Here is a 26,126-nt window from a genome sequence, read left to right as displayed (position 1 = left end):
GAGATGCTACGGGCGGCCACGATCGTGTCCGCCTGGAGCTGGGACGCCCGACGGACAACCGAGCAGGAAAGCATCGACGAGGAGGCGGAGGAGCTCCGAAGATACATGTGCGCGGCGTGCGACGCCTCGATGCCGCGCTCCGTCCCGGGGGGGAGACGCGACCAAAGAACGTACTGGTGGACTCCGGAGATCGCGGAGATGCGAGAGAACTGCGTTCGGGCCCGCAGAAGATTCCTAAGGGCCCGCCGTCGCAGGCTGACGCGCGACGAGGAACAGATCTCCAGCTGCTACGAGGAGTACAGAGAGGCGAGACGCACTCTTCAGCGGGAGATCAAAACCGCGAAAGCTCGGTGTTGGACGGAACTGATCGAGGAGGTCAAATCCGACCCGTGGGGACGGCCCTACAAAGTAGTTACGAAGAAGCTACGACCCTCGGCGCCTCCACTGACCTCGAACATGGATCCGGCGTTGCTGGACAACGTCATCGGGACGTTGTTCTCGCCGGAGGACACGGACACGAGCCAACCTGCGCCATCCTCCCCCTCTGTCGACGACGACGAGGAGGCAGCGACGACAACCGCAACAGGATGGAGCGAAGAACTGCGAGTGACCGAAGAAGAACTCTGCGAAGCAACCAGGAGGATGGCATCCCGCGACGTGGCACCCGGTCCGGACGGAATACCGGGCGGAGCGTGGGTGGAGACGATCGTCACCATGGCTCCCCGCCTGCGACACCTGTTCACCAGATGCCTAGAGGAGGGCGTCTATCCCCGGTCATAGCGGACGGCTAGACTGGTCCTGCTGCGGAAAGAGGGCCGCCCGCCGGACTCGCCGTCCGCGTACAGGCCGATATGCCTGCTGGACGAGGTGGGCAAGATGCTCGAAAGGATCATCGCCGCCCGGCTGGAGGCTCACATGACCGAGAGGGCGCCCGGATGGCACGACAGCCAATACGGATTCCGCCGCGGCCACTCGACCGTGGACACGGTGAAGAGGGTGAAGACCATGGCCGAGGACGAGGTCTCTCGAGAAGGGGTGGCAGTAGCGGTATCACTAGATGTCACCAACGCCTTCAACTCGATCCCCTGGGCCAGGATCGTGGAATCTCTGCGACACTTCGAGGTCCCGGCGTATCTGGTAGGGATCATCCCAGCATACCTAACAGACAGATACATCGTCTACGCCGGGAAGAACGGGGAGGAAAGAAGGCGGATCGAGCGCGGCGTTCCGCAGGGATCGGTGTTGGGACCGATACTCTGGATCACAGCCTACGACTCCGTCCTCCGATGTCCGATGCCTCCGGGAGCAGGCATGGTGTGCTACGCCGACGACACTGTCGTGTAAAATTAAGGTAAGAAGTGAGGAACTTGTTAATTTCCGAAAAGGAGATAAAGTTCTTTTTATTTTTTACTCAATTTATACAATTTTTTCGGTTCGCGATGATACACTTTCGATACTTGGATTAGTTAAGAATTTTTTTTAGACTGACTGGATGATTTTGAAGGGAGCATTTATATTCTTCCATTCGTTGGAGTGGGAGAAGGTTTTGTTTATACTTAGTGTAAAATTCGGAGAACGGCTGGAGTGATCGAATGCCACTCAGGCGGCTGAGAACGGGTGCTGACCGGACGGTCACACGCGATAAGGCGTTCGGAATTTCGGTTTGTTATATACAGTTGCTCGAATTTCGCCTGTGATAACACCCTGGTCCTGGCCGGGGGACGGTGGTGGCACGACACGGCGAATCGCACGGAGGACGCCGTGGCGTGCGCGGTGCGCGCCATTCAAAGGCTCGGCCTGACGGTGTCGCCGGCCAAATCCGAGGCACTGTTGTTCTTCGACCAGCGACGAAGAGGAACACCTCCTCCCGGACTGTCGGTGAACATCGGCGGAGAAGAGGTCCCGGTGAAACGCCAGATGAAGTACCTGGGTCTCACGATCGACAGCAGATGGACCTTCGGACCGCACTTCGAGCAACTGGTCCCGAAGGCGACGGCCGCAGCCAACGCCCTGTGCAGCCTCCTACCGAACATTCGCGGAGCAGGATCGAGAATCCGCCGACTCTACGAGGGAGTGGTTCGGTCCCGAGTCCTCTACGGGGCACCCGTCTGGGCCAGCAGCTTGACGGCCAGCCGCCGCAGCCTGACCTTGCTGCGGAGACTGCAGAGGACGACCGCTATCCGCATAGCGAGAGGCTACAGGACGACGTCGTACGCGTCGGCGACCGTGCTGGCGGCATCCCCCCCGTTCGAGCTGCAAGCCCTGGCGCTCGAACGCGTGTACGAACACCAGAGGGGCCCGACGCCATCGACCGCCAGCCAGCCGGCCCCGAACATCCGGGAGGAGGCGAAGAAGGAGACGTGGGAACGATGGCGCTCGCAGCTGATCCAGGAGGACGCCGTGCGGCCGTACCGGGCCGTTCGCGCCGTGCTTCCCAACTGGGAGGCCTGGAGGGATCGAGGCGGAGCGCCGCTGACCTTCAGGATGACGCAGGTGCTCACCGGCCACGGAGTGTTCGGCGAGTACCTGCCAAGGATTCGGCGAGAGGCGACGTCCGTCTGCCACCACTGCAAGGAAGAGGAGTACACGGCGCAACACACGCTGGAGTTCTGTCCGGCGTGGGCGGAACCACGACGCGTCCTACGGCTCGAAATCGGCGAGAGCTTAGCCCCCGAATCGGTCGTCGCGGCTATGCTCAGAGGGCGCCAGGAGTTCGCCGCCGTCCGCACCTATTGCGAGCAGGTTATGCTGGCGAAGAAGCGGGCGGAAAGAAACCGGGAGCGAGCTCGCCATCCGTCCAGGACATCGCAGCGCCCGAGGAACACAATGCGCCGCAGGGGCGCGACGCCGCCACCGGCGCCGCCGCGGCCACCGTAGGAGCGCGAAAGAACCAGGAAGAGGCGTCAGGGGACAGGGTCCCCAGGATGACGCAGCAGGAGCGAGGCGCTAGGGAGCGTGGTCCCCCCCAGCGGTCCAAGAAGAGCAGGACGCCTCCCTTCGACAGAAAGGAGAGATAGACGCCCGGGGGTAACCGGTAGTAATTCGGGAGAGATCCCGGGTGCATCTCGACTCAGGCGTCAGGGCAGGGCACCGTGGAGGTTTTAACCGGTACGAATCCGGCACTACCCAGCGCCCTCTCCGGAGGGCGCGGGGCCCCTGTGAAGGTTTCCTCCACGAAAAAAAAAAAAAAAGGAATAGATGTAGGTGATATAACTAACCACATCGATACATTAGGAAAACACATAAAAGAGACCCAGAAACATTGTACCACCTCGTGTCGAGTAAAATCAGAAATACTTTCCTTAACCAACAAGTTTAACAACGTCAAAACGCTAGGAACACATTTAAGATTACTGACTCACTCTAAAGTTAAGAGAGGATTGATAAACGCTATAGGCTCAATCAGCAAAACACTCTTCGGAACTCTAGATTCTGACGACTTACAGTTGATAGACCAGAATATCGACAAACTATTTAGCGAAGGAAACGAATTAAAAACCATTGTAACTAACCAAACCGCTCTAATTAGGAAAATCCTAAACACCGACAGCCTAAAGCAATTAGAAAAGGTAAACGCGGACATACGAAATGAAATAAATCAGGTAAACAAGCAAGAACTTCTAGTAGTCAAGATTATTTCTATAGAAAGCGCTTTGTCAGATTTACACTTTCAACTCAATGAAATGTTCAATCTAATTCTACTAGGAAAACAAGGAATTGTTAGCCCCCAGATCATAAATCATCACACTTTCTTAGAACAATACGCTAAGGCTTTAGGAAAGCACACCATGAATAAAGAATTTTTACCAGAGGAAGGTAACTTCCAAAACATCTTAGACATCTCTACACTCACACTGTTTGTCCAAAGCGAAAAGATCTTCTTTAAAATTTCAATCCCAACAATAACTGACTCGGACTGGGATATAGAACAGGTATACCCCATACCGACTCAAAAGAACGGAGCATTTCTCGCTCCATTAGTCGAACGTCCGATATTTTTTACCTCAGGATTAACTTATGTGAATGTAGACCAGATGTATTTGGACAAGCAATGTCGAATCAGACGCGAATTATATATTTGTAAACAAACTCAACCCATACATTATAGACATTCGAAACACGATTGCGCATCCGAAATAATTAGTGTAGACAATACCATGAGATTTTGTAAATTCACAGTCTATAAAATCGTAGAAGTAACTTTTATACCGCTCAAAAACGAAAATCACTACATAGCTATACCAGAAAAACCAATAGAACTCAATATATTCTCGGAAGAAGGTCATCAAATTGTCAAACTGAAGCAACCGTCCCTGTTGAGAACTAAAATAACTGTAGATATACTGTATGGAGACAACCATATGAGAATCAGTGGTAATCCCAAGAACGTTTCTTACGATATTAAGATTAAAACCATAAATATAACTAATAACGTAGATCTATCCTCAATGCTTGGTATCTTAGAAAAAACTCCCAAAGTAATGAGCAACCTAAACGGCTATACTGATCACCTAGATAGTCAAACAAATCAAGAACACTTACAAGCAACCACTGTCACAATACAAACCAATGACAATTACTTCCAGATATCAGAGTTATGCTCGCGAAAGAGCGAGCAGAAAGGGAAAGAAAGAAAAACTCTCACCCTTGTAAGATAAGACGATGGAGAAGGATGGCAGTCAGGCGACCTAGAGCAGCTACATCGTCTCCCCCCCCCTCCCCCCATCACCAATTCAATAGTCAGGAAGTATTAGGACTGGCTAGAACAAGAGGACGCGGGAAGGGGGTGCAACAGAAGTTAATTCATAAGAGGTTCCTGGTGCACTCCTGTCATACGCGTAGGATGGTCATCGTGGAGTTTTAGTCGGTAGGAGTCCGACACTACTCTGCTGTCACGCGATTATTGCAACAGCGGAGTATCCATGAGGATTTCTCCACGTACAAAAAAAAGAAAAAAGATGGCAAACAAATGAAGAAGTGGAAAATGCCAGCAACACAACTGATAAACACTGCACCATACTCAGCACAACAGCGCAAGAAGTTACAAACTTAATTAAGGCAACAAAGACAAGTAAAGTCCCAGGATTTGACTTGATCAATGGAAAAATCTTAAAAGACCTTCCCCCAAAGGCAATAAAACTAACAACGATAATATTCAACGCAATTCTAAGAATACAGTACTTTCCTGCACTATGGAAAATAGCACAGATCGTAATGTTACCCAAACCAAACAAAAACCCACATCTAACTGCATCCTACAGGCCAATATCATTACTACCTGCGTTTTCCAAATTACTAGAAAAAATAATATATAACCGCCTAAAACCAACAATAGAAAAAGAAAAATTAATACCGGTCCATCAATCTGGATTCAGGAATAAACACTCCACAATAGAACAAATGCACAGACTCGTCAATGAAATCTTACAGGCGCTGGGAACAAAACAATATTGCACGGCACTCTTTATGGACATCGAAAAAGCATTTGACAAAGTTAACCATGAAAAACTTCTTCAAACATTCAAAAAGCAATTTCCAGAACAAATCTACATACTACTCAAATCTTACTCAAACAATAGAACCTTTGTAGTAAAAATAAATGATGCATATTCTGAAATTAAGGATATCAAGGCAGGAGTACCACAAGGAAGCGTCCTAGGACCAATACTAACACACTATATACGGCAGACATACCAACAACTGTGAACAGCCAACCTGCTTGCTAATCACCTATCTAACCTATTTAAACCTCGCTCCTCCAAAACTGCCGCGAAAATAACAAATATCCCCTCCTATTGACCCCCTTCGCGCAATCTGCAAAGATAATAGAAAATAGCTTAATCTTCAGTTTCTTATTTCTAAACGATTCATATTACAAATATACACTGACAACAGGTTACATCACCCCGAAGCATTTTTATACCTAGACGAAAGAAACTAGCTCCAAGACCAAAATAACATGCCAATAATCTACCATATAAAAAGAAAAGTAAGGATTAAAACAATACTCTACGAGGAAAGCTTAAATGGACAGACCGTAGACACTAGGTGGAGATACAACATAGCCGTTTCCCAAAAAGACGCAGAAGACCATCACAGAAAAAACATAAAAAAATTTTGGCTTAGACCGAAAAAATAATAAAGAATAAAAAGAGAAAGAACCACAAAACGGCAACGCTCAAATCATTATAAACATTGCAAATATTGTAAATAATTCTACAGGACACCCATCCCTTCCCCTTCCCTTCCGCCCTCTCCCACCCCTCCCCAAAATCTCTCAGCCCCACCAAAATTCGTAAGTTGTAAAGAAATTTAAAATGGAGAAATAAACTGTAATCGTGCGTCGAGAAGCGTTGTACTTCTTCTTTCATATAAATATTATCTTGCGTAAAATAATATTGTGTGTGAAAAATGAATATCAACACTCTTTATCAATTTCGAAAATCTTCATTTTCATTACATATTTAGTCCATAATTTAATTTAGAAAATTAGTTTTGTAATAGAATTGCCATTCCACCAAGAATTCACTTACTAGCTCTCTCCTTAGTTCTTAAATTGAACGTCCACACATAAGTAGGACCTCGCGATCGTGTTTTATACACAGGACATTCATACATATTCCTTAAATCTTGTTTGTCCTGTGTAATCGCCCTAATATACATTATTGGTAATAATGGAAACAATTCTTTAAATCGAGAGTCCATGATACATCCTGTTTGAACGTCCCATCGTGCACCTTCCATGTACAATCCGTTTATATAAGCGCCTTCTCTTGGTGCTGATCTGTAAAGTTTTAGTGAAAAATCTATTATTATTACTCTGAAATAAAATTTATACAAATTGTAACTAAATTTTGTTAACGATGAAAACTAGTGAGTTTATTTAAATAAATGTACTTGAAATAAAATATTAAAAATATTTAAAAATACAGTTAAGATATCTTTATTTATTAATACTTTAAAATATTTGTATATACACATGTATACACACATACATATATATGTATAAGAAGATAATCGCAAATTCATATATATTAAATCTAATGCCATTATTTATTGTCTCCCTTATGGGGGTACATGACTTCTAGTTCAGACAATAATTCGTTGCTCGTTTTCGCTGCTATAAACTCCATTCTCGCTTTCGTTTAACCTTACAAATCCTCACAAGTTTACATCGCGTTCTCAAAAAATCATATCGTCTTAATAATAAATTGAAATTAATAAATAACAAAAAGTGATATACAATACTATAAATGAACCAACACTCTAACCCTGTGTGCGTGTGTACGCGCGCGTGCCTCTTCATTCTCCCCGCTCATCCGCAGTGATCTTTGTGTCATTTAATAGTATTATATACTATATAATATAATATAATAATATATATAATAGTACTTTCATACGACTACCAAAAATTGATTCTACGAAAATAAATCGTGGATTTCGCCATAAAAAGGTTCATTAAAAAATAAGGATGTGTATGTACAAATACTTTTTTTCACCATTGTACATGTGCGATAAGTATACTATACCCGACATTAACATCATATAGTAAGGAAAAACAAAAATAAAGGATATGTTTGAAGGAATGACGGAGTAATGTTTTTAATAATTACGTGATTTCTTCTTTGGTTTTTCGCAGTACTTCGCAATATAAACACATTTTGTCCAATGGCCATTCATTTTTGCGCGCGGTTTGTTGCATAATTGCAGTTAGGAATGATTGAGGATTGAAAAAACCACCTAGCCATACCGACGATGGTAACTACATAATGATTCGTTATGTCATTAGAATAGATTAATTGCTGAGTAGAATAAGATTGCAATAAAGTTGAATAATAATGTTGTAAGAGTTTTTAGATTTTAATGTTAATTGGCAAAAAAGGAAAATTCTGTGTTTGGTACACGTAAACAATATGAATGACCCGTTAATATCGTCTGAAAGAAGATTCGTTAATATCTGGTTTGTCATCTTCTCGAATATATAATAGTTCAAGCAAAAGATTGTTTCCCAAGTTCAGCTAAAGGGCACAAAGTACAGGATATTAAAGGCGAGTATGCGAAGAAATAAAGCTGCTTGAAAACGTCAAATTTTATACTTTCCATTTTTTCTTAATGAAAGTTATTGTAATAGATTGGAGCGATGTTCTCAATTAATATGAATTTACACAAACTCAATCCAGCTATTCTAGATTCAGTTCAGGCAGATTCATATTCTATTTACTACGAATTATCTGCAGATTAATAATCTGAAGATGAAAACACTTTGATTCATATCAGTTCGCACCTAAACTTATTTTAGTTGAATAGATTTAAGCACTCTTTTACAGCTTTTTCCTACCGAAAAGTTATTAAAATTTCACTTTTTATGGGTAGCAACAATCGTGTGCGTCGAACGAAGCTTTATTCCGTCGCTCATTCAATTTTCCTATGTTTATTTTACCAGTTTGAGTTGAATTCCAGGCATCAAAATTTGCCACGGATTCAATTATCAGTTTCGCAAACTGAAACATTTCGATATTAATAGGGCATTGTTTTATACAATAAAAAAAGTTACAATAATAGTAAGAAATAAGTAAATGTTTACGTTAAAATCAGCAGTCCAATTAGATAATTCATTTATTCGATACAACATATCCGTGAACCAACTGTTTAATCCTAATTCTGAAGGGTAAGCTCTTTTTGTCCAAGACGGCGGGACAGCATCCATCATTATATAATTTTGCAGATCTTCCATCTCAGCATTAATAGTTAATTCTCCCTATCAAAAAAAAAATCACTAATTAATTGTCTGGCTTTGTGTTACAAAGCAGCATTTAAAGTTTGAAAATTCAAAAGATTATGAAACTTCCTTCATCTATCATCAATAAATTTGAGAAGTTATAATTTTTTTCTATAAGCAGTTACCTTCAATATAAACACTTTCGAATTTAATGTCACATTTCAATAGTTTTAAGTTGATCATGTTCTAATTGATTTAATGATGATGGAAGAAGTACGGCAATATGTTCCAAGAGTTGTAACAGTAATTTGAGTCGCATAGGAGAATGTCGCTTTGTCATTGCACTCATCCTATGGTATAATTCGACAATGATTTCTTTCTTTCTGATATAATTAAAGGTATTTTATATAACATACAATTGGGAAATTAGGTTCCAGAAACACATATAAGCCGCGGTCACGGGATGAACGCTTTGTCTAACAAAGGTATGGAGTAATTCTACAGCTCTCCTTCAAAGAAATATTTGTAGCGACACGCGACAGTAAACATTCCAACGGTTTCTGTCCCGTGGCTCGCTACACGCAGAACCTATTCTTCGAGTAAGATGTCGACGCATCTCCATTGTACATGTTCAGCTAGCCTGAGGACCCGTTATAAAATCTTAAGATCTAGTTAACTAAAGTCCTTCAAACAGACAAACAGAAGATAGGGAAAATCTATTTTTCTCACGAACGACGCTGACCGCTAGCAAGTTTACCTCAACGACGGCTAGCATCCGTCTCTAACTACCAACATGGAAATGGACCAATTAACATCAACGTCATCCCATCATAGTTTTCCTCTGCAGCATCATAACGATAGAAAGTGATTCTCTCGTGAGGTCGCATTAGAGAGTTACATAGCGTCTTTACGGTCGGTGGATATTCTATGTTTTAAAAAAGAGTTAGTTCAGTAATACTTGTACCGTAGACAAGCAAATTGTACATAGTTATTGAAACTCGGATCATTGTCATTAGCTTCTCGAGTATCTAATTACTATGGTTACTTGTCAAATTCTGTAATAATCATATTTGCACTAATAGATACCTGCTCTATTGCATAACAATAATGTCGAATCGAATCCAAATGAAGATTCGTTTAATGCCCCTAACCCTAATCGTAATATATACGTCGACCCCGACATATATATACAGGATGGTTGGTAACTGGTAGTACAAGCGGAAAGGGGGTGATTCTACGCGAAAAAAAGAAGTCGAAAAAAAAAAAAATTAAAAATAAAATTTTTATTCTATAAATTTTTTTAAAAATCTACAGTGAGATCCGTTATAACGAGACGCGATAAAGTGCACGCGTACCGAGCGAAAATTCAAAGTCGATTTTCTCGAAAACAAAACCTCAAACGAAAAATTTTTATTCTATATTTTCGACTTCTTTCTTCGCGTAGAATCACCCCCTTTCCGCTTGTACCACCAGTTACCAACCACCCCGTATATGTAAATGTGATTTCTTAACAACGATTAACAACATAGTAACAGAGAAATTTGTTTAATTGCTATTTGTGTATAGTTACGTTCTAAATTATTTAATAATTTATTATTAGAGCATATATTTACTAAAGCAACAATTATTGAAGAATATAATTTACAAACTTTGCTAATATCATCACTAGTAAAAAATTAATAGCTTTTCCTAATTTAATTGCAGACTACAAGGAAGACACTTATAGTACGTTTTAAATTATGCCACAGTTGTGAGATCTATTCCAAATATGTCTTATAATTAATAAAAAATCTGTGAAAGAGTATTAATTTTAAGTTATTACATTACACAAGATATCGTAAACATTGTTTTTGGCTTCTCTCATTGTTTCAACATTTACAAATCTTCGATCTATAATTTCTAATTTAACGTTATGATCCATTAAGATTTAAAGTTACTTACCCTATTCCATCCTTGCGCCCCAAATTTTCTACGTTCTGCAAGTACAGCGTGATAATAACAAAGTGCAAATAATATTGCTTTGAATTCGGTTTCCTTGCTGCAGGACTCCAAAGTTTCCTGGGTAAAGTTATCCAACGCTTTGTGGATGTTCGCTTGAATTCCAGATGGTGGTTCGTTCGTGATCTTTATGGCTGATTCTAGTATACCCTGTGTACAATTTAACGAACCTTAAATTTAGTAATCAGTGTTTCCTATCGACATTATCTACTTATTTATTGGCTAAAGTATCACTTATATAGTGAATTTGGGTCTATAATAGGTACCTCAGAATTTTCTTAGATTTTATTAAGGCAAAAAAACAGTAAGAAATTAGACCAGTTACTAAAGGACCTGTAATGCCGACCGCGATAGAGAAAGACCATATTACCGACGGAGGGTTAAAGAATATAATTAGCACATGTTAACTTAATTAAAAGTGCATATTTTCTTTTGCTTTTTCAAATTATACAATTGTTTATTACCTGAGGTATTATCGATTCATGAGGATCAGGACTGGGTTCCGCACTAATGAACAATCGATAATCATCATGTGGATTCTCCGAGCACTGTTCCATCTTTTTTTCTAATGTAGGCAACCATTTCCTCACCAAATGGACATTTTGCAAAATTACCCAATGGCCTTCGTTCGCGGAAAGTTCTATGGCTTCTTCCGCTATGGGTTCTTGACCTTGACCCAGTGACACATTATGGAAATTTCTTCCTCCAAAAGTGAAACCCAATTGCATTCCCAGTTTTTCCACGTCCTGAATTTTTATCGTTGTCGTTATTGTAAATACATATTCGATGTGATCACGTTGATTTTTGTAACATGTTTTTGTGTAATTCATTAGGTATCCATAATTCTTAATTTTAATTGTCTTCGATTCAGGTTATAAACTGATAAACCAAGCATATGCCATTGAAAGCAACAGAATATAGGAAATGAGAAGAGTAAGAAGGTGTTACAATTATATTGCATTAAAGAAAAATTATTAAATGTTGCGCAGTTTGCTTATAGGTTATTGGTTGTTCAGGGTATTCATGAATTATATATATCTCATGACTTTGATAGATGATCCCACACCTTCAGATCGGTGCAGATTTATTAAAGAAAGATACCGTACAATAGAATTTCAAAGGTAAATTTTTTGTATGGCATCGTGTAATGGATATCTAATGGATCACGTAATATCTGCAAGGAACCATGGGTTGCAAATAAACCGTTCTTTTGGAAAATGACCTTAAAATTTCATTAGCTCTTACATTGAAGTTACATTAGAAAATGTTTACATTTCCCAATTAGATAAAAACTAAGTAATGCCATATTAATGAACAAACAGAAAGCTATTCCTTTGAACGTATGATAATCTACGCTAAATAGGATGAAGCATCTAACTTCATCATTTCAAACTATTACAAAATTACTTACTTTATGGAAAAATCTTTCGCATAAAAATTGAATAGCGTCGAAGAGAATATGATTTGGTAGGTGGAACTGCAGAAACGTTAACTAGTCTTCGATTTCCATGTTTTTGAAAGTGTTGTGGAAATCGATATTTCAAATAACCTTTTCCTTTATAAGAAGTGAATTCGCTCAGTTTCCGGGATATGCACGAAAAACTATCGATATCACTACAGTGAATTCTACATCTGCAGTTGTGTAACCGTGACAGCTTATGCGTTAGTTTGGTTACCGATTGCCGGTCACTTATCTTCTCTTTTAAAACGAGGGTTGGGCGAGTTTAAAGGCTTCGTGCACAACATACACATGCGAGGCTACAAGAGTCTGTTATGACTGGTAACTTATAACTCAATTATAAGTGAATATCATCAATGTATTGGGTTCAAATATTAAATAATTGAGTAATTGTTAATACACAGAAGATAAGTGACCGACGACTGGTAACCAGAGCGACGCATACGCTGTCAGAGATAAACATCTATAGGCAAAAATACACTATAATTGAGCTGGTAGTTTCTTGCCAATATATTGAAAACTAAACAAGTTCACTCTTTATATACAGTATACTATAAAGGTAAAAGTTGTTCAAAATATTTCTATAACATATCCTAAAATCATAGAAATCCGAGGATAGATAACGTTTCTATAGTTTCGCCCTATATAGCGGTATGTAATATCAAAAAGAAAGGGGTATATACACTTGGACTATCATATATTTAAGTTCGAGTTTTCTCGAGATAGTATAAGTTGTAAATTTAAGGTATAAACTAAGAATCGTAAGGGTGCTGGGGAAGAGAGAAAGAGAGAGCGAGCGTGCCTTGGTGACGTCAAAGCTAAATGAGTAAAGGAGTGGGAGAAAGTTGCGAGAATTGAGGGTCAGCATTTTTTGACCTGGGAAGACAGAAGTTGTGAGCCCAGTGTGAGAATAAGGATTACGAAGATATTGTCGTCAGTTTTTGCATTGGGTATTGTTTGTTAAAATAAAACTGTACTTCACTTCAAATAGAACATCCTTTCTTGTCCTTACAAGACATTGCATACTATATTATACATTATATATATTATTATAATTATAAGTTAATAGTGCTATACATTAGATAAATAAATAAATAAAAAAAATCCTCAGTAAGGATTCCTGATATTCTAACAGCAAAATGACGTTCAGTCGGGCGCGACTACATTGCACGTGTGCGTAGCACGTATATGTACATGTATGTATGCCTTCCATATACTTTGTAGTAGCAGAGTCGTGTCTTAACTTCGCAATTACGCGCGTCTGGTCGCGAATGGGAAGAAGAATAAAGAGTAGACTTCGTTTAAAGATCTTACTACGGAGTGGGGAAAATAGTGATATACTTAGATACTTAGCTCAGAACCTTGGAGGCCCGAAGTACTTAACAAAAAAGAGCACAAAAGATTCTTAAGAACCTTCAGCCAAATTTTCTTTTCCTTTCCTCAGATAAATTTAAACAGCTCACCTAGACGAATCTTGATAATCTTTGGAAATTATCCTGATAGATTATAAACAAACTACTGGATTTTTGTTTCGATCGATAACACAATACTAAATGGTTATTAATAACTAATAAGCCGATGTCATATTATGTAAATAAAAAAGAAAATTAACAGATCTGTTATGCATAAAAAATGTTTGTAACTATTGATAAATTTCTAACTTTCAACGGATCAACGCCTGAAGAGAGAATGAAAAATATAGGCGTGATTGAACTGGTTCCTTCAAAGGATTTATGAAAAGGTGGAGATCTGGATTCAACAAATTTTGAACCAAGCTTTTCTTCTACCAAGCACCTAAATAAATTCACGAGATACAATATTTTAAACAATTTAAGGAAGAAGGAAATATTTTAATTTAAAGTAATATTAGGTATAGTATTACAGGGTATTCCCGATATTCTTAATGCTCTTTTTTTATAAATAACAGATTTGTGAGATAGACAGAAAAGAAAAAAAATATTTAGGTTATGTATGTTTTTTAAATTTATCAATAACGTAATACTAAAACTCTTTCTTTCTCCCACTGAAATAAAATAATTTATACTAAATAAATTAAATGAATACTCTTAGTTTGAATACTCTTCGAATAATACATTTTTTTGCTTCTTACACGTTAAAATACTAAAAAGTTGAGTATCATCTTTTTACACAAGTTTTATACGTACGTACTACAATGAAACTTCTATAATATGTAAAAAAAATGCAAATGTACTGTTCAAAACCATTGAATAGGTAAGGATTTATGACACTGCTGAGCGAGACCTAAGAGTCTAGGCCCGAAAGCTCTTCAAGGGCCAACAGTGTCATAAACTACTCGGTAAAAGAAGCAAACTGTTATCCTTCGCCGTCATCTCGAACGATCATCAGCGGGGCAGATGCGAAGAACTAGCTCAAGAGCTGTTCTCTTCCGTCTTACGAAGTTCAACGGTCGTAGTTTGACAGTGCTATGACATAACACTGGATATATTTTTTTTATTTAATTTGTACTTTATAATTTATCCAGCTGGGCATTTGGTAAATTTTTCTAACTTCATTGCTAAATAACATGAGGATGGCTACCATCAGCGGGATACCATCTTCTAGTATGTCTATTTTGTTTCTTTAATGATATCAGTGAGGTGTTTTCTTTTTATATGGGGTTTGCTCGCTTCAGCAGCTAGCTGGTTTGGATGTGTTGCCGTTCTTTCCTTATATTTTTCTGCGTACCTACTAATTTCAGACAGTTCGGTAGTCTACTCTTGGTTTCGTGTGGCTGTGGGATTTTGGGAAGGGGAGGGAGCGGGCGGAAGGGGTGGGGAAGGGGAAGTGTCCTGTAGAATTATTTACAATATTTACAATGTTTACAATATTTACACTATTTTACACGGAGGGAGATTTGAGCGTTGCTGTGCGTTTTGTGGTTCTTTCTCTTGTTATCTTTTATTATGGTTTCGGTATCCGCCAATATTTTTTTATGTTTTTTCTGCGATTGTCTTTTGTGTTTTTTTGTAGAAGGGCTATGTTGTATCTCCACATAGTGTCTATTCATATCATAGTGTATAGTCTGTCCATTTAAGTTTTCCTCGTAGAATATTGTTTTAATCCCTATTCTTCTTTTTATATGGTAGATTATTGGGATATTATTTTGGTCTTGGAAGTTGTTACGACCGTTCGCGGAGAAACGCGGTTGAGAGGAAAACGCGTCAGCGAGAGGCGTAAATTTTCGCTACGATTCTGCTAATCGACGCCGCGAAATAGTCGTTCCCCTGTTTCGATTAAGATAACAGAGGTGGTTCAATGAATTTAACAATGTATTAACAGGTTAATATAGCTTGTATATTTAAAAATAATGAATATAATAATAAAAACGTCACTAATTATTTAGCGATGAATACAGTTAATATGTTACAGAAATTCGACCCGACCTTGCGATATCCCTCGATGTATACGATGTAACGTTTTACTCTTCAGAAGGGACTAATTGCCTTTCGATCCTTTTCGTTGCCTTCTCTGGGAAACGACCCCCACTACGCTCGTATCACGTATGCCACCTTTTTTATATGTGTGAAATAACGGACCGAAATTGACGTTTCTAGAACTCGCTGCTTGGTGACAACTATACGCTCGTCGATCCATTCTATATTTTCCGTCGGGTAGATAAGACGATCTGCCTGCGACACTGTAGGATGGAGAGCGACGGTTAGAAATACAGCCTATGGTAAGGACCTTAGCTAGCAAATTCCTGTGATTTATGATGGATCCCTAAGACTATTGCGGGTGCGCTTAAGAATGCGCGGACATTTGGTTCCCCTCTTGCCTCTAATAGAGGTAGTTTCTTTCGTATTTTTGTAACATGAATTGTTTGGAACTCAGAAACGGAAAATTAAATTATTTTCTTTTATCTTTGCAGCTTGCGCGAAGTGGTTCCTTGTCAGTTTTAAGATGTGACAGTCGATACGGTGCATGTTGACTAAGTCGTAGATTCTTTTATTTTTTTTTCTTTACAAGTACTTTACAATCAATTCTTGCATTGAGAATTTTGAGTAAGTTTCTCTGGCGTGGAACAGTGGCATCGCTAATTATTTATAATAAGTTAATAAACCTGTTAACTCATTATAAGTAAGTATAGTTTATAAATAATAATATTATAAATACGTAAATATTACTCGTTAGAAATATCTAGCTGAATCTAGTGCTTAGGTCTAACGGATAGTGTTTTCTTAGCCTGAGGATCTGGTCCGACGTATTAAGCAATTTAGTAATTAGGGGGTTTCCATGTTTGTAAACTCTTTTGATCTATCTATTACTACATTTTGTTATTTCTTCTTTGACTGTGGGTATCTTGAGGTCGCGATGTATTGCTTCGTTGGTAACATACCAGGGTGCTTCTATCAGGGATCTTAGTGTTTTCAATTGGAAGCGTTGAAGTATTTTTGAAAGCTTTTTCGGGATCTATTAAGCAGGGGGCTGAGTTTGGGGTTTGATTTAAGCGCGGAGATATATTTGTCAATTGCGGGGAGTCCTTGATGGCCTGGTTTAGGCCTCTTCCCTGTTTTGCTACGTCCGCGAACTTTAGTCCAGGGACGTATTTATGGCTTATTTGGGCGATCCGTTCGATTTTTGGTTTTTTCGCATTGTTTATTTTTTCGTTGAGCTTTTTGCGTAGCTCCACGAGTTTAGGGATGCTTACTGCGTATTCTTTTTTTATTTTACACTCGCCTGGTCCATGCGACTCAGTGCATTTGATGCAGCGGTATTTGAGGTTGCAATTTTGAGCCGTGTGTCCTATCATCTGTCACTTGTGGCTATGTTTTTTTTTTTTTTTAATTTTTTTTCTCATTCTATCCTAATAGTTAAAACGGTTTATTTTTAATAGGTTATTTGTGTTGCTTTGGGGGGATAATTGAACTATGTAAATTGGGAGCAATATGTTGTTCTCCCTTGATCTTCTCGTCGTAAACCGCGAGACTTTTGTGAAATGGACGTCGTCTATTTGTAAAGCTTTTATTAATTTCACAATTGCATTTGGCGTTGTGGCCTCTTTTGTTGGTCCAGTTTGTGGTTGTGACTTGATAGTCTCTTGGCTTTGTTGTATATCAAATTGTATTCTTCATGGTTTCTTTTCTTTCTGCCTTTTCTTCTTGGATGTATTGCTTTTCTTCGTCTGTGCTTTCCTGTTTGTCCTCTAACCCTTTAGCCCTGGCCATCAGATTTGGCTGCTGGTTGAGTTTCCGTATCTTTTGTGCGGAAAGTCTTATGATGCTGTTAGTGTCTTTGGTTGTTTTTTGTATTATTATTTTTCGTTTAATACATTCTTTTGTTGAGTTTATGGTGGGTTCCGCCTCGTTGCTTTCGGTTTCATTATCGGTGTCTCCTATTTTTTATTTATTATTTTTATTTTGTTTTTACTTATAATGAGGATAACACGTGCCGTCATCACTCGACGGCGAAATCGGCACTCGTCCAATATAGCTGCTTTTTCGCTAAGTTCAGCGGCTTATCGCTTTGCGAACGCAGATACTACGTCCAGCCGCATATTGGTGTACGAACGCAGACGCTAAGTCCAACGGCGTATTGCTTTACGAACGCCGACGCTTGGTCTCAAAGTAGCCCGTGCGGCGGCAATATAGTCGCGCGACTCAATATGGCTTCTTCTCTGTCCTAACCACCACAACGATTTAACTTCTCCGGACGAGAACGAGTGCACTGAGCGCGGTGTAAGTGTTGCCTGAAATAAGTATTTTCCTTATTTGTGTTTGATTGTCAAAATAATAGAATATTACGTGTTATTTATTGCATATTTAAAGAGCACTGTGTAATATCATCTTATTTTCTTGGGTAAGCGTTTATTGTTTAATTTAGAGAAAATGATTTTTAGTTGGTTATAATTTGTAAAGTAGTTTATTTCTGTGTCTGGGTGTTTGTGGTTGTTCGAGGTGTTTTCATCAGAGAATGTGAAGACTGTCTTATTTAGCGATATGTCTTGCTGTATTTCATTTTTCAGTTTATCTGTTTCTGACATAATAATTCTGTTAATTATCCTCTATCCATATGTTCGTTGTATGTGTGTGTGTGTGTCTTGGAAAAGTGAGTGCCGATAACATATACTTCTTCCGTTGTTTTACATGATATGAAATAACTAGACTTCATATCTTTATTGATTTTCTCTATCGCTATACCTGCTTCTTGGTGGAGGGGAGGTCTCTCTGGAGGCAGTTTGAAAGAAGGGATAGAGTTAGAGTTCTTTTCACTTAAAAATTTGATTTGTCTGTGGTAATTATCCTCGATCCATATGTTCGTTGTATGTGTGTGTGTGTGTGTCTTGGAAAAGTGAGTGCCGATAACATATACTTCTTCCGTTGTTTTACATGATATGAAATAACTAGACTTCATATCTTTATTGATTTTCTGTATCGCAATACCTGCTTCTTGGTGGAGGGGAGGTCTCTCTGGAGGCAGTTTGAAAGAAGGGATAGAGTTAGAGTCCTTTTCACTTAAAAATTTGATTTGTCTGTGGTAATTATCCTCGATCCAAATGTTCGTTGTATGTGTGTGTGTGTGTGTCTTGGAAAAGTGAGTGCCGATAACATATACTTCTTCCGTTGTGTTACATGATATGAAATAACTAGACTTCATATCTTTATTGATTTTCTGTATCGCTATACCTGCTTCTTGGTGGAGGGGAGGTTTCTCTGGAGGCAGTTTGAAAGAAGGGATAGAGTTAGAGTTCTTTTGACTTAAAAATTTGATTTGTCTGTGGTAATTATCCTCGATCCATATGTTCGTTGTATGTGTGTGTGTGTGTGTCTTGGAAAAGTGAGTGCCGATAACATATACTTCTTCCGTTGTTTTACATGATATGAAATAACTAGACTTCATATCTTTATTGATTTTCTGCATCGCTATACCTGCTTCTTGGTGGAGGGGAGGTCTCTCTGGAGGCAGTTTGAAAGAAGAGATAGAGTTAGAGTTCTTTTCACTTAAAAATTTGATTTGTCTGTGGTAATTATCCTCGATCCATATGTTCGTTGTATGTGTGTGTGTGTGTGTGTCTTGGAAAAGTGAGTGCCGATAACATATACTTCTTCCTTTGTTTTACATGATATGAAATAACTAGACTTCATATCTTTATTGATTTTCTGTATCGCTATACCTGCTTCTTGTGGAGGGGAGGTCTCTCTGGAGGCAGTTTGAAAGAAGGGATAGAGTTAGAGTTCTTTTGACTTAAAAATTTGATTTGTCTGTGGTAATTATCCTCGATCCATATGTTCGTTGTATATGTGTGTGTGTGTGTCTTGGAAAAGTGAGTGCCGATAACATATACTTCTTCCGTTGTTTTACATGATATGAAATAACTAGACTTCATATCTTTATTGATTTTCTGTATCGCTATACCTGCTTCTTGGTGGGGGGGAGGTTTCTCTGGAGGCAGTTTAAAAGAAGGGATAGAGTTAGAGTTCTTTTCACTTAAAAATTTGATTTGTCTGTGGTAATTATCCTCGATCCATATGTTCGTTGTATGTGTGTGTGTGTGTGTGTCTTGGAAAAGTGAGTGCCGATAACATATACTTCTTCCGTTGTTTTACATGTATGAAATAACTAGACTTCATATCTTTATTGATTTTCTGTATCGCTATACCTGCTTCTTGGTGGGGGGGAGGTTTCTCTGGAGGCAGTTTAAAAGAAGGGATAGAGTTAGAGTTCTTTTCACTTAAAAATTTGATTTGTCTGTGGTAATTATCCTCGATCTATATGTTCGTTGTATGTGTGTGTGTGTGTGTCTTGGAAAAGTGAGTGCCGATAACATATACTTCTTCCGTTGTTTTACATGGTATGAAATAACTAGACTTCATATCTTTATTGATTTTCTGTATCGCTATACCTGCTTCTTGGTGGAGGGGAGGTTTCTCTGGAGGCAGTTTAAAAGAAGGGATAGAGTTAGAGTTCTTTTCACTTAAAAATTTGATTTGTCTGTGGTAATTATCCTCGATCCATATGTTCGTTGTATGTGTGTGTGTGTGTGTCTTGGAAAAGTGAGTGCCGATAACATATACTTCTTCCGTTGCTTTACATGATATGAAATAACTAGACTTCATATCTTTATTGATTTTCTGTATCGCTATACCTGCTTCTTGGTGGAGGGGAGGTTTCTCTGGAGGCAGTTTGAAAGAAGGGATAGAGTTAGAGTTCTTTTGACTTTAAAATTTGATTTGTCTGTGGTAATTATCCTCGATCTATATGTTCGTTGTATGTGTGTGTGTGTGTGTGTCTTGGAAAAGTGAGTGCCGATAACATATACTTCTTCCGTTGTTTTACATGATATGAAATAACTAGACTTCATATCTTTATTGATTTTCTGTATCGCTATACCTGCTTCTTGGTGGAGGGGAGGTCTCTCTGGAGGCAGTTTGAAAGAAGGGTAGAGTTAGAGTTCTTTTCACTTAAAAATTTGATTTGTCTGTGGTAATTATCCTCGATCCATATGTTCGTTGTATGTGTGTGTGTGTGTGTGTGTCTTGGAAAAGTGAGTGCCGATAACATATACTTCTTCCGTTGTTTTACATGATATGAAATAACTAGACTTCATATCTTTATTGATTTTCTGTATCGCTATACCTGCTTCTTGGTGGAGGGGAGGTCTCTCTGGAGGCAGTTTGAAAGAAGGGATAGAGTTAGAGTTCTTTTGACTTAAAAATTTGATTTGTCTGTGGTAATTATCCTCGATCTATATGTTCGTTGTATGTGTGTGTGTGTGTGTGTCTTGGAAAAGTGAGTGCCGATAACATATACTTCTTCCGTTGTTTTACATGGTATGAAATAACTAGACTTCATATCTTTATTGATTTTCTGTATCGCTATACCTGCTTCTTGGTGGAGGGGAGGCTTCTCTGGAGGCAGTTTAAAAGAAGGGATAGAGTTAGAGTTCTTTTGACTTAAAAATTTGATTTGTCTGTGGTAATTATCCTCGATCTATATGTTCGTTGTATGTGTGTGTGTGTGTGTGTCTTGGAAAAGTGAGTGCCGATAACATATACTTCTTCCGTTGTTTTACATGATATGAAATAACTAGACTTCATATCTTTATTGATTTTCTGTATCGCTATACCTGCTTCTTGGTGGAGGGGATGTCTCTCTGGAGGCAGTTTGAAAGAAGGGATAGAGTTAGAGTTCTTTTCACTTAAAAATTTGATTTGTCTGTGGTAATTATCCTCGATCCATATGTTCGTTGTATGTGTGTGTGTGTGTGTGTCTTGGAAAAGTGAGTGCCGATAACATATACTTCTTCCGTTGTTTTACATGATATGAAATAACTAGACTTCATATCTTTATTGATTTTCTGTATCGCTATACCTGCTTCTTGGTGGAGGGGAGGTCTCTCTGGAGGCAGTTTGAAAGAAGGGATAGAGTTAGAGTTCTTTTCACTTAAAAATTTGATTTGTCTGTGGTAATTATCCTCGATCCATATGTTCGTTGTATGTGTGTGTGTGTGTGTCTTGGAAAAGTGAGTGCCGATAACATATACTTCTTCCGTTGCTTTACATGATATGAAATAACTAGACTTCATATCTTTATTGATTTTCTGTATCGCTATACCTGCTTCTTGGTGGAGGGGAGGTTTCTCTGGAGGCAGTTTGAAAGAAGGGATAGAGTTGGAGTTCTTTTGACTTAAAAATTTGATTTGTCTGTGGTAACACGCTAGCTGAGTCTTTTTAGACATATTTTTTTATTTTGTTTATCCATCTTCTCTTTTATCGTAGGAATTGTGTCGTACTTCAGATTCTTTATTTTGGATAGTATGATGTAGCTTTTATCTCGTTGTAGCTCGTTGTAACTCGCTTTCGCAGTCAAAGCGTTATTTTGGAAGGGTACTTCAACAGTTAAAACGTTTCCCTTCGATACTCGTAGCAGTATTTCTAATTTCCTATGCTATGAGTTTCTTATAAGGATAATTGACGGATTTTAACGGTCCGAGCGGTCGAGCGCCACCCTTACACAACATCGAAACCTCGCATTCATCCAGGTATCGTTCACTCGCTTCCCACGAAGGATCCTCCACACTTGGGGCGTATTCACGCAGTAAACGCCATCTTGCGGGCGAATATGCCGTTTTTCGATTTTCTTGAAAACCAATCAGCGTGTGTATTTGGAGTCCTCCGTATTGAGCGTTGTTGGAGTCGCTCGCTGGAGTGGGGCCCGCCCGAGTATAATAACGGTATGGGCAGTCTCGTTCGAGTATTTCAATGGTGAATGTCGATGAGAGACTCAGCGTCCGTCCCTTCGAATCGCTAAACGTGGAGTAACGAACCACTCAGTGCTCAGAACGAATCTCTCAGTGCTCTTTAAGCGCTCGTGCAGGCGAAATCGTTTCGTCAGTCGTAATTATCAGTTGATATTTTTCAGAGCTGGCTTCTTCGGTGCGTCAATATCTTCAAGCATTCGTGGACATGGCTGTAAGCGTTGGTGGAGACAGAGTCGTTCCATCAGGCTTAACGATCAGTGGACAGTCCTGTGCGAAATCTTCAGTTGTGAACAGTATTTCCAAGCATACGCGAAGGTAAGTATCATTTTAGTGATCGAACGATTAGTAAACCGATTAGTAAAGAAGTAGTAGGTCGTTCAAATGCGAGCGGCATCGACACGCGTTCGCGTTCGCGAACCAGTATATCGTTAATCGTTCGTATCGTCGTACGATAATTCAGTCGCATTCGTTCAGTCGTACATCGCGTCGCGGCATTCGCTTCAGTTGCTTCGTATTGCATAATCGTGCGCAGTAAGCATTCGTAAATTTCGTCTTAATCGTCGAAGACAACTTGAAACTTTCTCATCGTTTGTTCTTCGATATTCTTCTTCGAGTTTTAACTTCGTCAATTGTTCTTCGCGCATTGAGTTATTACTCTCCCTCGTAAATTTGTTATCCAAGATTAATTCGACGGGGAACAAGTTACAGAGTGCGGCATCGGCGATATCAGATACACGCGCATGTTAGACGTAATGTTATTTCTTTAACCGTTTGAGTACCAAGCAACGTGATCGCCCTGTTTAGATTTTGTGTCGAAAAGCCCAGTACATTTGAATGCTACGGACGACTGACGGTATTTCGTATTTCATTGTTATCTTAATAATTTTTATTGAACAAAGCTTGAAATATTTATAAACTAATAGTACACATATATAAAAATATAGATGCATTTCATAAAAATCAGAAATATGACGAGCGGTATTGTGCCGCTCGTTTCCCTTCGCAATCGATTAAGAGGCTATCGTGACGTTCGGGATTTTTCAAACCTGGTTTTTCAAACACCCCTGGGACTCAAACGGTTAAATTAAGTCAATATTATCATAAATAATTATTTTTCTACTTATTCTATATGATTTTCGAAATTCTATTCTATTGAAATGACTATTTCAATATTGTTTACGATACTTTTTTAATTACTGTTAAACTTGTCACCACTGGTGTGAGAGACTATAAAATTGATGCGAAATAATATTTTACAGAGACTGATGAAACCGATGAGTTAGATATTTATATAATTAAAAGTTATTTCTATTTCTGAATTTTCTTTGCGAATATGTTAACTGTGCTTGAGCAATGCTCGGTCAAATTTATAGGAAAAATGTTTTAAATACAATTTTAAGTAGTTGTTGGTCTACAGTAGGAATAAAATATTTTAAATATGTAGTAAAAAATAAGCTATCTTTATTTTCACACTGTGGTATATGAAGTAAAGTATCTTATCTTTGTATTGCAAATAGTGTTTAAAATGTTTCTTAACAATGAAAATAGATTAAGCAGAAGGTTAATATCAGAATGCAAGAATCCAAAATGTTTACAAATTAAATTCATGTTCTTTTTAACCCTGCTGCGGTCTCCGGGTCTCTTTGTTCTTACTGCTCTCCCTTCTTTCTCTAAGAACTTCTGTATTCTTTAAGTGTATAGAGCAAAATGTTATCCGACTGTTGAAACCGACATATTTGAGAAAAAGACGTGCGATCATAGAAAATTTAGGAAACGCACTGATACAAAATTATATTATGAGACAGTAACATGGCCCGCGTAGGAAAGCTGCAAAAGAAATAGCAGAGAGCGTTATAAATACATTGGAACATTTCAAAGAGAAAATAAGAGTTTGTAAAATTTTCACTAATGCCAAAATTTTGTTTGCGATAATAGAATGTACTGGTTCTTTGCAATGAAAGTTATGAAGGATATTGTTTCGACCGTTCGCGGAGAGACGCGATCGCGAGATAGCACGTCAACGAGAGTTGTAAGTTCCCGTTACGATTAAATAATCGACGCCACGAACTGATCGATTCCCTTATTTCGATTAGGATAATAAGGGTAGTTCAATGAATTCCACAGAATTAACACCAATAAATTAACGTTTATTTTAACAACTCATCAACTAGGAAGACATAAAGAGAACAACAAAAAAAAAAAAATGTAACTGCGTTTGCTTGATAAGTAATGCGCGATATATGAGATGTGTTGACGGTTCGACTTCTCGAAAAGTTCTGCACGCCTTTATTTTCCATGCTGACTTTAGAGTTTCGACTAGTTAGCCAGTACATCTGTCTTCTTTTTAACCGTATTTTGTCTATAATTGATTTAGTATGTTGCTTTCATGTAAGTTATGAATCTAAGTGGAGTCTTAGTATCTAACTTGCATTGTTTGTGTTATATGCGTATCATTCAATTAGATATTAGACGGCTTCTGTTTTCGTATTTTAAATGTAATGTGGTTAAATCGACTGGGCTTTGCATTTATCATTTCATTTTTCGATTTTTCTGATACTTTCTGGTAGTAATATGACTGCTGGTTCTGGATTAGAGTGCTTGTGTTACGTCGAAGGCACGGGGAGCAGTGAAATTAAGAAATCACTGATCGTGTCCTTGCGTCGTTCGAATGATTTCGCTTAGGTTTAAACGTTTCACGAGCAAGGGAAGAAAAATTCAGACATTTATTATGTGAATTCAACAGAGCGACGGTTAAGAATGTTTGGGCGTGATATAACGACTCTCGGTTGACGACTCTTGACTCTTCGGTGGCTAACTGAGGATCAACGGCTGCGGTGCCGAAATATATTGATGGCCGTCAGCCCTGAGATGATTTTGGTGTAGGACGTGTAGGGTACCAAAGAAATACTCGGTGGTGTTTAACAGTATACTTATTAACAATTCTCGCTTTCGACTCTTTACGTACCATTCTCGATTTCGACTTTACGTACAACTCCCGATTCCAACTGACGATTCTCTCCCCTCGGTTACAACTCAACCGTTTTGTTGATCCGATTCGTTTCTTTTGTCATCCGTTAATATCCCTCCTACGCACGTGTTCGTTACGCGTCCGTAATCATTGCCACCTACGCCTTCTTCCAAATATTCGGCGGAAGGTCCTTACTGATATAGATGGCTTATTAGGCCTGTCGGCACTTGCGCTTCGGTGAATACCGTTAGAAAGTTTTGTTGTCGAGTGCCGCTACAGGCCTATTCAAGTTTTCCGACCCTTTCTGCTTGTAGGCAGTTGCGCTTTATCCACGTTACTATAATAGAGACCAAAGAAGCCGTTCTACAGTGTCACCTGACTAGTACAGCCGTGTCGTCCGTGAATGTTAGTATTTTGATGTTGGTAGTTATACGCAATCCAGTGAAACTAAATAGTTGTAAGACTGAAGTAGTCGAGAAAATTAGAGTATTACGATCGTGCAAGACAAAAGGGCCTGAAAACCACGATTTGGTTTTCTAGAAAATCAATTATGAAGTTTCGTCCTCTTTACTCGCTACTTGTTAAGTATACGCGTACCTATATGACGGAACTTCACAATCCATTGTTTGGGAAACGAAGGCAGGAAAAATTTTATATACCTGAATGCACGTTTAAGAATACCATTTATCCTCATACATACATGTATGTTTTCTTAAATATGTTGTCTATTCCGTAACATGAAATAACAAAACTGATTACTTCA

At 39.2% G+C, this 26,126-nt stretch overlaps 2 protein-coding genes across 2 annotated transcripts; one reads left to right on the top strand and one right to left on the bottom strand.

Moving 5' to 3' along the window:
* Positions 1-876: 876 nt before the first annotated feature.
* On the top strand, positions 877-6,927 carry LOC143303942 (uncharacterized). The gene is made up of 2 exons (XM_076626157.1): positions 877-1,316; positions 3,050-6,927. Exons 1-2 carry the CDS (start codon positions 877-879, stop codon positions 4,656-4,658), a joined length of 2,049 nt encoding a protein of 682 aa, XP_076482272.1. The 3' UTR covers positions 4,659-6,927.
* On the bottom strand, positions 6,526-13,978 carry LOC117165122 (dynein beta chain, ciliary-like; the record flags this gene model as incomplete). Its single annotated transcript, XM_076626156.1, has 6 exons — positions 6,526-6,784; positions 7,614-7,762; positions 8,585-8,758; positions 10,661-10,867; positions 11,182-11,463; positions 13,838-13,978. Coding segments are annotated over 6 exons (1,212 nt in total), but the record flags the coding sequence as incomplete, so codon positions are not given.
* Positions 13,979-26,126: the final 12,148 nt, after the last annotated feature.

This window comes from Bombus vancouverensis, chromosome 17 (genome assembly GCF_051014615.1).
Source record: "Bombus vancouverensis nearcticus chromosome 17, iyBomVanc1_principal, whole genome shotgun sequence".
Taxonomy (NCBI): domain Eukaryota; kingdom Metazoa; phylum Arthropoda; class Insecta; order Hymenoptera; family Apidae; genus Bombus; species Bombus vancouverensis.
Note: the sequence above shows the minus strand (reverse complement) of the source record. Positions and strands in the feature narration are given on the sequence as shown.

What these genes read in the sequence shown, in the direction of transcription:
- LOC143303942 (XM_076626157.1), top strand. Translation starts at nt 877, where the DNA reads ATGCTCGAAAGGATCATCGCCGCCCGGCTGGAGGCTCACATGACCGAG. An exon ending in CCTCCGGGAGCAGGCATGGT is followed by an intron (nt 1,317 to 3,049) that starts GTGCTACGCCGA and finishes GTAATTCGGGAG; the next exon opens with AGATCCCGGGTGCATCTCGA.